Source organism: Danio rerio, chromosome 21, assembly GCF_049306965.1.
Source record: "Danio rerio strain Tuebingen ecotype United States chromosome 21, GRCz12tu, whole genome shotgun sequence".
NCBI lineage: Eukaryota > Metazoa > Chordata > Actinopteri > Cypriniformes > Danionidae > Danio > Danio rerio.
This window is the reverse complement of record NC_133196.1, coordinates 2,954,377-2,969,724: the sequence shown is the minus strand read 5'-3', so window position 1 is coordinate 2,969,724 and position 15,348 is coordinate 2,954,377. Positions and strand designations below refer to the sequence as shown.

At 39.5% G+C, this 15,348-nt stretch overlaps 3 protein-coding genes and 1 long non-coding RNA gene across 7 annotated transcripts in view; 3 read left to right on the top strand and 1 right to left on the bottom strand.

Annotated features, from left to right (window-relative positions):
- cert1b (ceramide transporter 1b) overlaps window positions 1-15,348 on the top strand; it is a 422,369-nt gene that overhangs the window by 284,459 nt on the left and 122,562 nt on the right. The window lies entirely within an intron of this gene.
- LOC141379946 (uncharacterized) overlaps window positions 1-15,348 on the bottom strand; it is a 156,308-nt gene that overhangs the window by 131,256 nt on the left and 9,704 nt on the right. The gene's annotated exons all lie outside the window — the stretch shown is intronic.
- On the top strand, window positions 28-7,217 carry zgc:193790. Of its 3 annotated transcripts, none has more exons than XR_011007968.1 (4): window positions 28-82; window positions 3,346-3,418; window positions 4,710-5,587; window positions 6,806-7,217. XR_011007968.1 is itself a non-coding variant. In NM_001128691.1 (3 exon segments), coding segments are annotated over 2 exon segments (867 nt in total). In that variant the 5' UTR covers window positions 30-82; window positions 3,346-3,360; the 3' UTR covers window positions 5,519-5,647.
- On the top strand, window positions 8,588-14,581 carry zgc:113348. The gene is given in 3 exon segments (NM_001013287.1): window positions 8,588-8,669; window positions 13,123-13,266; window positions 13,419-14,581. Coding segments are annotated over 2 exon segments (1,017 nt in total). The 5' UTR covers window positions 8,588-8,669; window positions 13,123-13,184; the 3' UTR covers window positions 14,354-14,581.

Below are 15,348 nucleotides of genomic sequence, written 5' to 3'. Positions count from 1 at the left end.
AAGAAGAAGAAGAGCGCGGAAAAGTATAAACAAAAGAAACAGCCGCACGCCATGCTTTAAAATCTGCGGTATTCATCACATTGTAAGTATAGTAACTTTATTAATTATTAGACTATAAAAACTACAAGACTCGGTTCATTTTAGTAAATCCAAAACATGTATCAATTAACGCAAATCCGAATCATATCTTCAAAACCTAAATAAGGTAACGTTTCAGACTCAGAGCGTATCACTATTGGATACTCGACGATATAATTTTGACCATATAACGTTTAAAGAAATACATTTTTAAAGTTTATTTTATAATATATTTTTTCTGTTATGTAGACATGTTATTTGGGGATTTTAAGCGAACAGACACAAATTCAAGTTTCTGTATGAACCTCGTCTTACTTGTCGGAGAGTTTCATATACTTCCATGCAAATATAATAAACGTAAACTCCAATTTATGATTCGTTAAACAAGAATTGGAATTGTATTCAAATATAATTTGAACATCTAGTAATAAGAAAGTATTCCCAGAGATGGGTTGCGGCTGGAAGGGCATCCGCTGCGTAAAAACTTGCTGGATAAGTTGGCGGTTCATTCCGCTGTGGCGACCCCGGATTAATAAAGAGACTAAACCGACAAGAAAATGAATGAATGAATAATAAGAAAGCAGTTAAAACTTCTCAAATTTGTGCCTTGTTTAATATTCGGCACTAATTTGCCCTTTAGCTTTTCCTACTTTCATAAAGTTAGTTTTATATTTGTATGTTTAGACATTCTTTCTAATAATATAATTTCAGAAAAGTATTCTTTGCAAATTCTAATTAGTGAAATCATATTAGCAGCCAACGACTATCTAAGTACAACCATTCATTCATTAATTTTTTTTCCGCTTAGTCCCTTTATTAATCCGGGGTCTCAGAGCAGAGTGAACCGCTAACTTATTCAGCACATGTTCTATGCAGCAGATGCCCTTCCAGCTGCAACCCATCTCTGAGGAAACATCCATACACACTCATTCACTACAGACAATTTTAGCCTACCCAATTCACCTGTACCGCATGTCTTTTAACTGTGGGGGAAACCGGAGCACCCGGAGGAAACTTACACGAACATGGGGAGAACATGCAAACTCCACACAGAAACGCCACAGAAACCTCGAACCAGCGAACTTCTTGCTGTGGGGCGACAGCACTACCTACTGTGCCACTGCGTCGCCTTAAGTACAACCACGTTTACAGTCAATTAGATAGTGCTGATGTTGTTTTGAATTCATACTTGAACATGCGAAGTCATGAACATGCGAACATAAAACCAACTTCACTTCAATCTTTCTTTTGATAACCTTCATTCATTCATTCATTTTCTTGTCGGCTTAGTTAGTTGATCCGGGGTCGCCACAGCGGAATGAACTGCCAACTTATCCAGCAAGTTTTTAAGCAGCGGATGCCCTTCCAGCCACAACCCATCTCTGGGAAATATCCACACACACATTCACACACACACTCGTACACTACGGACAATTTAGCCTACCCAATTCACCTGTACCGCATGTGTTTGGACTGTTTGGGAAACTGGAGCACCCGGAGGAAACCCACGCAAAGGCAGGGAGAACATGCAAACTCCATACAGAAACGCCAACTGAGCCGAGGCTCGAACCAGCGACCCAGCGACCTTCTTGCTGATTGTTTTACACTGGCTTGAAATGCCTTAAAAACAAATGCAAATGACAACATGATTGTTAACTTTAGTCAAATTTTCCAGTGAATCCTCAAATAACGCACGTTTTCAACTGTGGAAAATCCTAACTCGACATTACAGATCCTGCGATGTGAGTATAGCGGAGTAGGGGCACATTGCGTTATCGATGCAGCCCTAGTCTGCACAACAGAAATTCCTAACATATTGTTTGATAACAGCCAAAAAGTTGTTCTGGGAAATCTATCCTCCAGCTGCTAAACTATGGCTTGAGGTATTGATATCTACTCTACACTTGTTGGAATGAACCACGTATCTTTTAAAGACCAACATCAAAACAATTTCACAAGATCTGGGGCGCTTCTGTCATTTCATGAGGAATTATATTACCTATGCATTGTATTTGCACCTAAAAAGTTGATTTGATTATCACCGTGTTGTATACATGCAGGCTGGGTTGTGGGTTAGGTTTGTCTTTGTAAGTTTATGTGCATATCAGAAAACTAATCTTGGAACTTGTGATTGTTGTAAGTCTATTAAATAGCCAGCCCTCATTGGTGGAGAATGTGGCAGATCCTGATTGGATGACTACACTACTAATTATTAACTGGTTGTGTAATTGTGTATATAAGTGTTGTTGTGCTAGTTGGGAGAGGATGGTGAGGTTACTTATGAGCAGGGCCAGATGAAATCTGCGGAGGTTTTTTGCTATTTCTGCTGAGAATTTTGGTAAAAATCTGCGGATTTCTGCTGAATTATTTTGTGAGTTTAATAACTAAAACCTTAATATGTGAAATAAAAAGTAACACCTTTTTAGCTTCTATTTAATGTTTAAATTGCAAATCTAATTAGATTCACTTTATTTGTTAAACAAAGCAAGTCTCTCATATAATATCTCTACTAAAAGACAGAAAATATTACTGTACAAACTGCATTGTAGATAAATCAGATGAACATTTTCATATTAGTCAATAATATTACTGTAATTAATAAAAAAAAACTGAATAAATATAGATTTACACACATTTACTCAAGTAAATAAATAGAATTAATGATGGGCAAAAAACTGGGCGCACAGATTCCGTGGGGGCCTACTTATGAGTCCTCATGTCAATAGTCAATACCATCACGTTGACTCACGTTCCATTATTTAAATATACCATGTAGTTAGAGTTTTGATAAAAGTTCTGTATTTTCATTATTTCCCTATATTTTTGTTTGTTTGTTGCTTTGACTGATTTTTCTTTTATTTATAATAAATATAAAATAAATTCATTTTTAGGATGTTTGCTTCAGATACCATCTAAGCCAGGTGTGGTCAAACTTGGTCCTGGAGGGCCGGTGTCTTGCGTATTTTAGTTCCAACTCCAATTAAACACAACTGAAGCAGCTAATCAAGCTCTTTCTAGGCATACTAGAAACGTAGGTAGGTGTGTTGAAGGAAATTGGAACTAAACTATGCAGGACACCGGCCCACCAGGACTGAGTTTGGACACTCCTGATCTAATAAATTTACCTTTATTCATAGTTGCTTTTATAATTGTCTGTTGTCTTTTCAATATTTGATGTTTCTTTTCATTTTGGTACCTAAAAAAAAAAAGCGATCATCTGTGATGTGCAGTTCATTCCTTTGTCTTTGCTTTTCACACATTCTGCAGGAGAAACAAGTGAAGATGGAGATTAAGGAAAAACCCAGCAGTGTAAAAGATGAAAAGAAGGAGGAACAAACAGGTTTTTATTTTTCTTCTTTCTCTTTAATGTCTGATGAGGAACATTAAAAGTGTCAGAGTGCACTGTGACTATGGGCTCTATTTTGACGGTCCATGCGCAGAGCGCAAAACGCAGGGCGCAAATGCTTTCAGGGCGTGTCAGAACACATTTTTGCTAATTTACGGACGGGAAAATCCGCTTTGCGGCGTGGCGCATTGTCTAAAAGAGTTGAGTTTATTTTCTTAATGAGTTTTAGGTGTGTTTTGAGAATAAACCAATCAGAGTCTCATCTCCCATTCCCTTTAAGAGCCAGCTGCGTCGCACCAAGAGCACATTCGGTATTTACAGGACGCAAAGTAAGTCTAAGTGGAAAAACTGAGCATTTCACTAGCAAACAGTTAACAGTTTTTAACACAGAAAACTGTTAAACAGAGCATCTACTGCGTGAGAATGAGAGATAATGGAACTACTTTCACTTTCACTCTTGGATAGGGAAACCTTTACGCACAGACATCAATTAGCCAATAAATAATTAATTGCGTTTGTTAAGCACATGAACAATAATAACGAAGTGTGTTCAAAAACCTGAGTTATATCCTAAAACACATGCTGTGCCCCATATTGTCTAAAGCCTGACAGGTGGACAAATCTAAGCTTGTTTTTAATAAAACAAATATAAATATGGATATAATAAATAATACTGCTAATAATAATAACATTATACAAAAGCAAATTGTTATGAATGAACTGAAAAGGCCTCCCATATATATATATATATATATTTTTTTTTTTTTCAATTTATTGAATTATTTAATTTATTTTTTGTGAGGTAAAAAAATAAAAGGGGGCCCTTGGATTTGCTATAGCCCAAGGGCCCAATGTGTTCTTAATCCGGCTCTGAATATATGGATTTATCACACAAAACATGGACATGAGCTCAATCATTTTTGGTGATTGGTCAACATCGCCCAACCCTAGTTGGCAGCTCATTCCCCTTTGCCGACCGCTGATAAATGAGGGACTAAGCCAAAAAAAATGAGCAATGACTGATAAATGATAACACACAATATGTTCAGATTTATATATAATATGTATATGTTAATTAATGTTAAAAAAAGTCATTTGTTGTTAGTTGATTTTAACTCAAGGTGCATTAACTAATGTTAACAAGCATGACTTTGAATGTTAATAATGCATTAGTAAATGTCTAAATGTGATTAATAAATGCTGTACAATTAGTTCCTGTTAGTAAAAACATCAACTAATGAAACCGTATTGTAAAGTGTGACTGATAAATTCAATCTTTTCACAGATGCATATGGACATACAGTCAATACACAGACTGAAATGAAAGTCAAAGGAGCTTTTAACTGCTCGGACTGTGGAAGGAATTACAAATATAAATCCGATCTTAACAGCCACATGAGGACTCACACAGGAGAAAGGCTGTTCACGTGCACTAAATGCGGGAAGAGTTTCACAACAAGCGGAAAACTGCATGTGCATATGAGAGTCCACACCGGAGAAAAGCCTTTCGAGTGCAGCCAATGTGGACAAGCCTACAAGAATAATGCAGACCTCATCACCCACAGGAGGGTCCACACCGGAATGAAGCCTTTTAATTGCAAGCACTGCAGGAAGAGTTTCACAAGTAAAGGCGCTCTCAGACACCACCTGCGCTCTCACACTGATAAAAAGCCATTTAGTTGTAGTCACTGCGATAAAACGTTTCTGACAAAAGCTCTATTAAAGCGACACCTGGTTGTTCATACTGCTGCCAAGCCTCATGCTTGCTCTGTTTGCGGAAATACCTTTTTATACCTGCAGAAGTTGAAAGTGCACGAGCTTATTCACACCGGAGAGAAGCCTCACAAGTGCTCGGACTGTGGGAAGAGCTTCAGAACATCAAGCAACCTTAAAATACACCAGAGGATTCACACCGGAGAGAAACCGCATCAGTGTTCGGACTGCGAGAAGAGCTACCCTACTTCGTCAGCTTTGAAGGTTCATCAGAAATCGCACAATAGAGTAATCGTGTGCTCTCAGTGCGGGAGGAGCTTCTCTCGGTTGTCATCCTTGACGAATCATCAGAGAGTTCATACTAGAGTGAACAAAAAGTGATGATGTTTTGTTTAATGCATTGGTGCATTAAACAAAACGTTACTAGATATCTTGGAAACGTCCTTGCAGGTGTGTTTAGGCAAGTCGGAGCTATATTCGAAGGACACCGGCCCTCTAGAACCGATTTTGGACATCCCTGTGTTATGTTGTTAATGTATTGGTTGCACAAACTTGTTTTTCTCATTTTATGCTTTAGCTGCGCTGCCATCTAGTGGTTAATGTTTATGATCGAGCCTTCGCCTCTGGCTTTATGAATGTTACTTTTGAGAAAATGTTTGCATTAAGCACAATTGATTATTGACTAAATGGTATTTAAGAGGACAAAAGGGCCAGTGTCATGGAGAGTTTAGCTCCAACCCTAATCAAACACACCTGAACCAGCTAATCAAACCCTTACTACATAGGTGTCAAAGTCAATTTCTGGAGAGCCGCAGCTCTGCACAGTTTTGCTCCAACTCTATTCCAACACAGCAGATGCAACTAATCAAAGTGTTCAAGATTTTTTTGAACACCTCGATTAGTTGGATCAGCTGCGTTTGATTAGGGTTGGAGCAAAGCTGCAGAGCTTCCTCCAGGAATTGACTTTGACACCTATGCCTTACTACACAGGTGTCAAAGCCAGTTCCTGCGCAGTTTAGTTCCAATCCTGCTTCAAAACACTTAACCTGAAGCTTTCAAACAAGCCTGAAGAACTGAAATAGTTTGATCAAGTGTGTTTAAATAGGATTGGAGCAAAACTGCAGAGCTGCAGCCCTCCAGGAATTGACTTTGATATCTATGCCTTACTAGATATACTAGACTGTCCTGGCAGGTGTGTTGAAGCAAGTTCGGGGTAAATTCGAAGGACTACGGCCCTCCAGAACTGGTTTTGGAAACCCAGTGTTATGTTGTTTATTGCATTGATTGTACAAACTTGTTTGTCTCATTCAAACATCACATGATGTTTTGTTTAGTCCAGAGGTGTCCAAACTCAGTGCTGGAGGGCCGGTGTCATGAAGAGTTTAGCTCCAACCCTAATCAAACACACCTGAACCACCTAATCGAACCCTTACTACATATGCGTCAAAATCAATTCCTGAAGAGCCGCAGCTCTGCACAGTTTTGCTCCAACCCTATTCTAACACAGCAGATGCAACTAATCAAGCTGTTTAAGATTCTTATGAACACCTTGATTTTTTGGATCAGGTGTGTTTGATTAGGATTGGAGCAAAACTGGAGAGCTGCGGCCCTCCAGGAGTTGACTTTGATATCTATGCCTTACTGGATATACTAGAAACGTCCTGGCAGGTGTGTTGAGGCAAGTCGGAGCTAAATTCGAAGGACACCGGCCCTCCAGAACCGATTTTGGACACCCCTGTGTTATGTTGTTTAATGTATTGGTTGCACAAACTTGTTTGTCTCATTCTACACTTTCACTGCGCTGCCATCTAGTGGTTAAAATGTTTAAGATCGAGCCTTCCCCTCTCATTTGGCTTATAAATGTTTATAATTGTTTGAGTTAAGCAGAATTTATTATTGGCTAAATTATATCTGAGAGGTCAAAGTCAATGGTCAGAATATTAGTATGTCTGAGGAAAGCTGATTTATGCAGATTATTAATGTTGAGTTCCGTTTAACACTGTTTATATCTGCGTTTGTAAATCGGTGGCAGCGTCATAAACCTCCATCCGCATAATAAAGGTTTGTTAGTCTGTTTAAAGGAGATGTGTTACGAATATATCTGTTAACCCAGTATATCTGAGTTGTTTATTTATCAGGGGTCACCGCAGCGGAATGAACCACCAACTATTCCGGCATATGTTCTACACAGCGAATGCCCTTCAAGCTGCAACCCAGTACTGGGAAACACTCATTCACGCACACACTACGGACATTTTGGCTTAGAAAATTCATAAGTAGCGCATGAGCTTGGAATTGTGGAGGAAGCCGGAGCACCCGGAGGAAACCCACTCCAACACAGGGAGAACATGCAAACTCCACACAGAAATGCCAACTAATCCAGTCGGGACTTGAACCAGCGACCTTCTTGCTGTGAGGCGACAGCCCTACGCACTCTGCCACCGTGCGCCCCTGAAGAAACAATAATACTAGAAAACATTTATTAATTTTTCTTTGGTTGACTTATTTATCAGGGGTCACCACATCGGAATGAACCACCAACTATTCCAGCATATGTTTTACACAGCGGATGCCCTTGCAGACACAACCCAGTACTGGTAAACACTCATATACTACAGCCAATTTAGTTCTTCAATTCCCCTATAGCGCAAGTGTTTGGGCTGTGGGGGAAACCGGAGCACCCGGAGGAAACCCACACCAACTCGGGGAGAACATGCAAACTCCACACAGAAATGCTAACTGACCCAGCCGGGACTCGAACTAGTGACCGTCTTACTGTGCGCCGACCACTGAGCCACCGTATTAGAAAACATGTACAATATAATTGTGTTTGTTTGGTACTTAAGCAGTTCATATGTGATGTTATTAGCTTGTTTAATATCCGGTGTGCTTTATATATTTGTTGTTTCTCTTCAGTTTAAGCAGGGAATCAGCAACAAGATAAAAGAAGGGCTATGTTTTGGTTTGGAAGATGGATATTTTGTAGATATGACCTTCTGTCAAGCCAATACATGACTTGCACAGCATTATCCAAACAAATATATATATTTATTAAAGAACGGACATACATTTTTCTGTTTAATATCAAAAAGAGTAGAAAAGCAAGTAAAAGTCAGACTCAGATAATGATAATTAATCTAATTACATTCATTCATCCTCCTTCAGCTTAGTCCCTTAATTCATCAGTTTTTGCCACAGCAGGATTAATTGTATGTACAATCGTATGAGTGTGTGTGTGGATGTTTCCCAGAGATGGGTTGCGGCTGGAAGGGCATCCGCTGCGTAAAAACTTGCTGGATAAGTTGGCGGTTCATTCCGCTGTGGCGACCCCGGATTAATAAAGGGACTAAGCCGACAAGAAATTAAATGTATGTACAATCCTAACCACTGACTCCACCAGCAGGTGGCAGCAACGCACCTAGAAGTTGTATTCAATCCAATAAAACTCAAGAAGAACGATTTCAGTGATGCAAAGAACAGATGTGCTGAAGCAGATCAGCGGACTTGCATTATATGTTCTTTTAGACAGACGGTTAGTATTCATTTTCTGAAATTGTTTTATGTTGTTGTTTTTTTTTTTGACAGATTTATTTCGTTTCCCTTCACGCTCGTTTATATATGTATCGTTAACGGGTGTGCCGGTGCCGTAAACAATAGCGGGACAGACTGGGCCGACCTCACAGCATAGACGCAGCGTCATTTTAGCATAACTCACCCTTAATAAAAATAATATTTTCTAATCTTAATTGTTGTATACTTAAAATAAGCGTTTATTTGTCATATCTAGAGCCAGCACATCATGTGGCGCGTTCGTGCTGATCGGAAATTCGCAGTTTTAGCTTTGACCGCAAACCATGATTCAGTCCAAAGCGTATTTTAACAGACTATAGACCTAATTCTATTCAACTAATGATGAAACAAAGCTATTCAGTTGAACAATGCACGTATACGACCACATTAACTGGGAGACAGGCCACGATCTCTATTAGGATCTACTATTAGGATCATTAACATCAGCATTGATCTGTTCTTACGTTTAGAGTTATTTAATGTAGCTACTTTACATTATTTCATATATCATCACTGTACAATATCTAGAGCAGATATGCCCAAAGTTGGCCTGTTGTAACCTTTAATTTGGCCAGTCATCCCATCTGAGAGGAGAGAGAATGATGGAAAGGGGTTGGGGCGAACGCCTTCAACACAGATATCGCCATTTCTAATTTGACGTAATCTTTTTAGCTACTAAAAAGCAGATTGTGATTAAATGTTTCAGTTAAATGTTGTAAATGAATCTGCTTTTTAATACTGTCACACATAGAAGACTATGCAGAAGACATCATTAAGGAAATCAAGGCAAAAACTAGTGTAATTCTGTTATAAATGAGATTGTTTTGTTTTTACTGTTATAAGTTCATTATAAAATGTACAAAATTCTGTATTACTTAATATAAGGCAATGTTTTGTAGTGATTTTTAAGCGTTATTAAATAAATTACTAAATTACCCATGGCAACAATATATGCTTTTCCAGGGATGTTCCAACATGTGGAACTTTCTGGATTCTCAGAAGCTTTGGAAAAGAAAGATCTAAAACTGGAAATACATTAGGACCATGTTAACATCCCTTAAAATAGTCTATGGATAAGGATTCTTGATGCAGCACCGCCTGAGGGATCAGAGAGCTTTAGTTTACGCATGTGCCCTAGTCTTTTATGCACTGAAATTCCTCCAGATCCCTTAAATCTTTTATTGATGTTCTGCACTGTTGAAAGTGAAATATCCAAATGTCTTCCTCTTTTTTCTTTGAGGAACATTGTTTTTAAACATTTCAATCATTTTCTCACATATTTGTTGGCAAACTGGCGATCCTCTGCCCATCTTAGCACCTAAAGGACTAGACCTTTGTTGGATGCTGCTTTTGTATCAAATAATAATCACAATCTTCATCACCTGTTTCACGTCACATCATTATTTCACCAGTTTACCTGATTACTAGCCCTAAACTGCAACTGTCTTAACTTCTTTTTTTTTTTGGGATGTGTTGCAGGTCTGAATGACAGGAAAGGATGTATATTTACAAATGAAATGAAGTTGACCAGATAAAACATGAAATATTTTGTTCATATCATCTGCAATGAAATTTAAGTCACAGTAAAGTTGGAAATCACTAGTTTTTTTTTTCATTTGAGTCTTCCATACTGTCCCAAATTTTCTGATTTGGGGTTGTAACTCAGATGCTTTAACTGAAAACTTTCCTCAGGTCTGACGTAGGGCTGGGCGATTTGGCAAAAAAAAAAAAAAAAAAAATCTAGTTTTTTTTTAATAAAGTTTGACCGATTCACGATTTAGATTTTTTTTTTTTTTTTTTTTTTTTTTTTTTTTTTTTTTTTTTTTTTTAGTGTGTTACTAGTTTTCTCAAAACATTACAACAACATGACCGAAGTAACATTCTCTGTAAAAGTAACTTGAAAAACCATCTGGTTAAGGAACATTGTATTTTGAATGGCCATGCCATACAAAAATGGGTCAAGGTGTAAATAAATGTAAAACAAATTCACGATTTAAATAGCGTTAGAAATATTTGTGTAAATAATGCAATTGTAGGAATACAGAGGTATTTTTTGCAAGTTTTGCTGAGCCTAGGAGAGATTGGCTGTCATCTCGGCTTTGACTTTGTCTTCTGACTGAATGTCAGGTTGTAATGCTGCTGCCTTTTTCTTAAAAAGATACAGTGGAAGAAAAGGACTGAACATGGAAACTGTAAAGCCTAATTTAACCCAATGTGTGAAGTTGTGGACGTATAGCAGGAGCAAATACAAGTACCAGATGTGTGTCTAATATAAAATAATATAGTTAATCTTATTTTCTTATTCCCCCCGTTTAAATACAGATCATTTTATGCGCTTTGCTCCACTCCCTGTATTATGCTGCCTGATCTGTCTGGTTTCCAGCTAGGTCCGCTAAATGATGTCATGGGGGCGGCTACTTTCATTTTCACTGCTACAATCCCTCACTTCTACTCGTGTTCAAACCAAAAGATCACCGCGGTTTTTCACATGGCAGGCTTTTACGTCCTTCATACATGTTGAGATCGAGTTTATCGACTTGATAAGGGAATATGTCTTGACAATCCACACAGACGTGACTCTGGTTGAACACCAGAAGCGGCGCGACACGGCGCGCACATGACAGTTTAAACTATCACACACCGAACGCGCACATTCGCATGATATTTAACATGAAACTAATCAGATGGCGCTCTGTGGCGCGGCTGAAATATGAACTGCTTCGTAAATCGTGGCTGGGCGGCGCCGGTGTGTGTATCCGCTTGTTAAGTGGTGACGTGTTTGTGACGTATGTATACTGTTTCCGGGTCCAAGCCGCCACTCATTTGAGCGGAGAAATCATTTGTTTATGATTGCGTTTTATTCCTATCACGCATTAAAGTTAATTTTACATAAAGTCATAGTGTACACAACCATCTCTGGGCTTGCTGCATAACAAATACCAAAAATGTAACAATTTATAAAAAAATGAATCACTTTCTGGCCATCGAATATTAGGCATGGACATATATACTGCGATCGTGACTTTCGAAAGCCTTAAATCGCTTTGTAAATGTTTATTATTACCATTTCATGAGTCTCCCCATTCAGTTGAATAGATCGCTTGGACCCGGAAGCCGCTTCGCGTGACGTCACACTTAACAAGCGGTATCCGCTTGTTAAGTGTGACGTCATGCGAAGCTCGCTGCGTGGTGCTGCGCGTCGCCGAGAGGCGCTTCTGGTGTGCTTCCTGCTTCATAGAGTGAACCAAAGCGCATTGGTGCCATTATAATGTATTGAATATATATTTTTTAAAAATCGCAATTTCTCGATTTAATATTAAATTAAATCATCGTCAAAACGTAAATTCGAATTAATCTAAAAAATCGGAAAAATCGCCCAGCCCTAGTCTGATGCTAAACTAATCAACTCTAAGGGTGTCACGATCTTCCAAATCCTCGATTCGATTACATTTTCGATTCTAAAGTCACGATTCGATTCGATTCGATTTTCGATTATGAATAATTAATTAATTAATGACCAATTAATTATTTGTAGCCTACCGTTTAAACTACCTGACCTGTATAGTCTTTGTTTTACCCATAAACAAATCATACAGTAAATGAATAAAGGCAAGATACACACATAATTACCACCTGTCAATCACTTTTTCTGCGGGACTCGTGAATAGGCAGTGATCTGTGTCGTTATAATGGCGTCGGTAAAAAAGACGCACAACCAACAGGAACCAGCCAACAGTATCTGAGGTGTTCGCTAAAATGACTAAGTACAAGTGAGTGAAAGATTGAAGCAGTCCTCTGACAGCCTGGACGTGCTGTCTCGAGCGCATGGCTGTGTGTGCGTCTGTGTCTGTGTGGTCACGTGATGTGCATTTTCAGAGGTAGAGAGTATGGAGGGCTGCTCAGAAATGCTACACGCCACTGTGGATGTCAAATCGTTGTCGTTCTAAAATGCCATTTAAAAACAAAGACAGTGTAAACAGGGCCTGAGTGTGTACGTTTCGCGAGCGGATTTGCAACGGGGGCGGGCGGAGGATCGCGATGCCGGTGTTGTCTATCGGACGAACCGTACGTAATACGTACATAGCAGAGCTTGTTGTCAATGTTGTCAACATAACTCACTGGAAATCCAAAATGCTTCCACACCGGCGACTTCATTGAAAGAGGAGAGGGTTTAAGCTCTGTCGACGGGTCTCCTGCTTCTGCAGTTTAACAAGCACTTCAACAAGCCTGTTTTTTCCCGCTTGGCAAGCCAAGCTGACGTGACATGGGGGCGTGGCAGCATCAACGATTCTATTTTTTGATTCGATAATCGAAGTTGAGCATAAATTTCGATAGTGACACCCCTAATCAACTCATCCACATATTTTAACATGATGAGAGTTTAAATGCTGAGGAATATTCCCGTGTTCCCACAGCTGAAGAAGCAGCAAACAGGAGGAATTACTTCAGGATAAACAACTGACATACTGTAGTGAAGATGGAGATTGAGGAAGAACCCTGCACAATACAAGAGGACGAACCCTTCATGATAAAAGAAGAGGAGACCGAGGAACTAATAGGTTGGTGTTTTCAATCGTTCTCTTCATTAACCGATAAAAAAACATGAACATTTAGATTAAATGAGTTGCTTTTTATTTATCATGTATCCTTCTTTCATATCAATAATTAAATCCATTGATTAGGGACTGAATAAGAACTAATCTTTTCACAGATGAGGAAGGATATACATTCAGTTCACAGACTGAGGAAGGATATACATTCAGTTCACAGACTGAGCCAACGTTCAGACAGAAAATGTCCGGGTGTTTCTGCTGCCCCGAGTGTGGGAAGTGTTACAAATATAAAGACAGCCTTAGCAGACACATGAAAGTGCACACCGGAGAAGGCCTGTTCACGTGCATTTCATGCGGGAAGAGTTACACCGAGAAAGGAGCGCTGGAATCGCACATGAGATTTCACACGGGGGAGAAACCGTTCGCGTGCACTTTGTGCGGACAGAGCTACACGCGTAAAACAGACCTCAAGAGACACATGAGGATTCACAGCGGAGAAAGACCCTACAAATGTCCTCAGTGTGAGCAGAGCTTCACGTCTAAAAACGTTCTCAAGGATCATCTGAGCCGTCACATCGGAGTGAAGGCGTTCAGCTGCGACCAGTGCGATAAAACATTCGTCACGGCGTCGAACTTGAGGAAACATCTCAAAGTTCACACCGGCGAAAAGCCTCATTTGTGTACTCTGTGCAAGAAGTGCTTCTCACGACCGGAGCACTTGCAAGTGCACCTGTATATCCACACCGGAGTGAAACCGCATGTGTGTTCAGACTGCGGGAAGAGCTTCAAAACACCCAGCAACTTAAAATCCCACCAGAAGACGCACAGCGGAGAGAAACCGTTCAAGTGTTCGCACTGTGAGAAGAGTTTCACTTTTCCAGGAAACCTGAAATATCACGAGAGAGTTCACACTGGGGAGAAGCCCTATAAGTGCTCCACGTGTGGGAAGAGCTTCGGTTTTTTGGCCAACGTACGAGCTCATGAGAAAAAAAACCTGTGCAAAAAGCCAGCGAGTTCAACTCCGAGTGAGCAAAGCACTTCAAACGAAGGCGAAAGTTCTGAAAAACCTGAAAAATCCGAAAAATCTCCCTGAAGAGAAGCTGGTTTATATAAAGACGAGGTCTTTATTATGAAGCCGTCTCTGAATAAATATGTATGTAGTCTTTGTATTTAGTTCAGTTTAACAGGCTGATCGTTTACATCAGGATGTTGTAAATTAGTGCTAAAATCATATTGAAGTAATTAAACTGGCGATGCATTTAGAAGATGTTCAAAAAGACTTGTCTAGGACGTCTTAAAACAGTACTCTGAGGAAAAAAAAGATGAATAAAACAATAATAATAATAATCTATTTTCGTTTGTTTGTTTGTGAAACTCTTAGCAATTAACGTTTATTCGTTGGTGATTCTGTAGTTTTCTTAAATGCGTCGTTTATTTTAATTGTTAGTTTTTTTATGTACACCCACCGGCCACTTTATTAGGTACACCTGTCTAACTGCTCGTTAACACAGATTTCTATTCAGCCGATCACATGGCAGCAGCTCAATGCATTTAGGCATGCAGACATGGTCAATATGATCTGCTGCAGCTCAAACCGAGCGTCAGAATAGGGAAGAAAGAGGATTTAAGTGACGTGGCATGGTTGTTGGTGCAAGACGAGCTGGTCTGAGTATTTCAGAAACTGCTGATCTACTGGGATTTTCACGCACAACCATCTCTAGGGTTTACAGAGAATGGTTCAAAAATATCCAGTAAGTGGCAGTTAATGGTGTCTGGGATATTTTCTTGGCACACTTTGGGCTAGTTAGTACCAATTGAGCATCGTGTCAACACCACAGCCTACCTGAGTATTATTGCTGACCATGTCCATCCCTTTATGACCACAGTGTCCATCCCTTTATGACCACAGTGTCTCCATCTTCTGATGGCTACTTCCAGCAGGATAGCGCACCAGATCATAAAGATTTCTTGAACATGACATTGAGTTCACTGTGCTTAAATGGCCGCCACAGTCACCAGAGCTCAATCCAATAGAGCAGCTTTGGGATGTGGTGGAACGGGAGATTGGCATCATGGATGTGCAGCCGA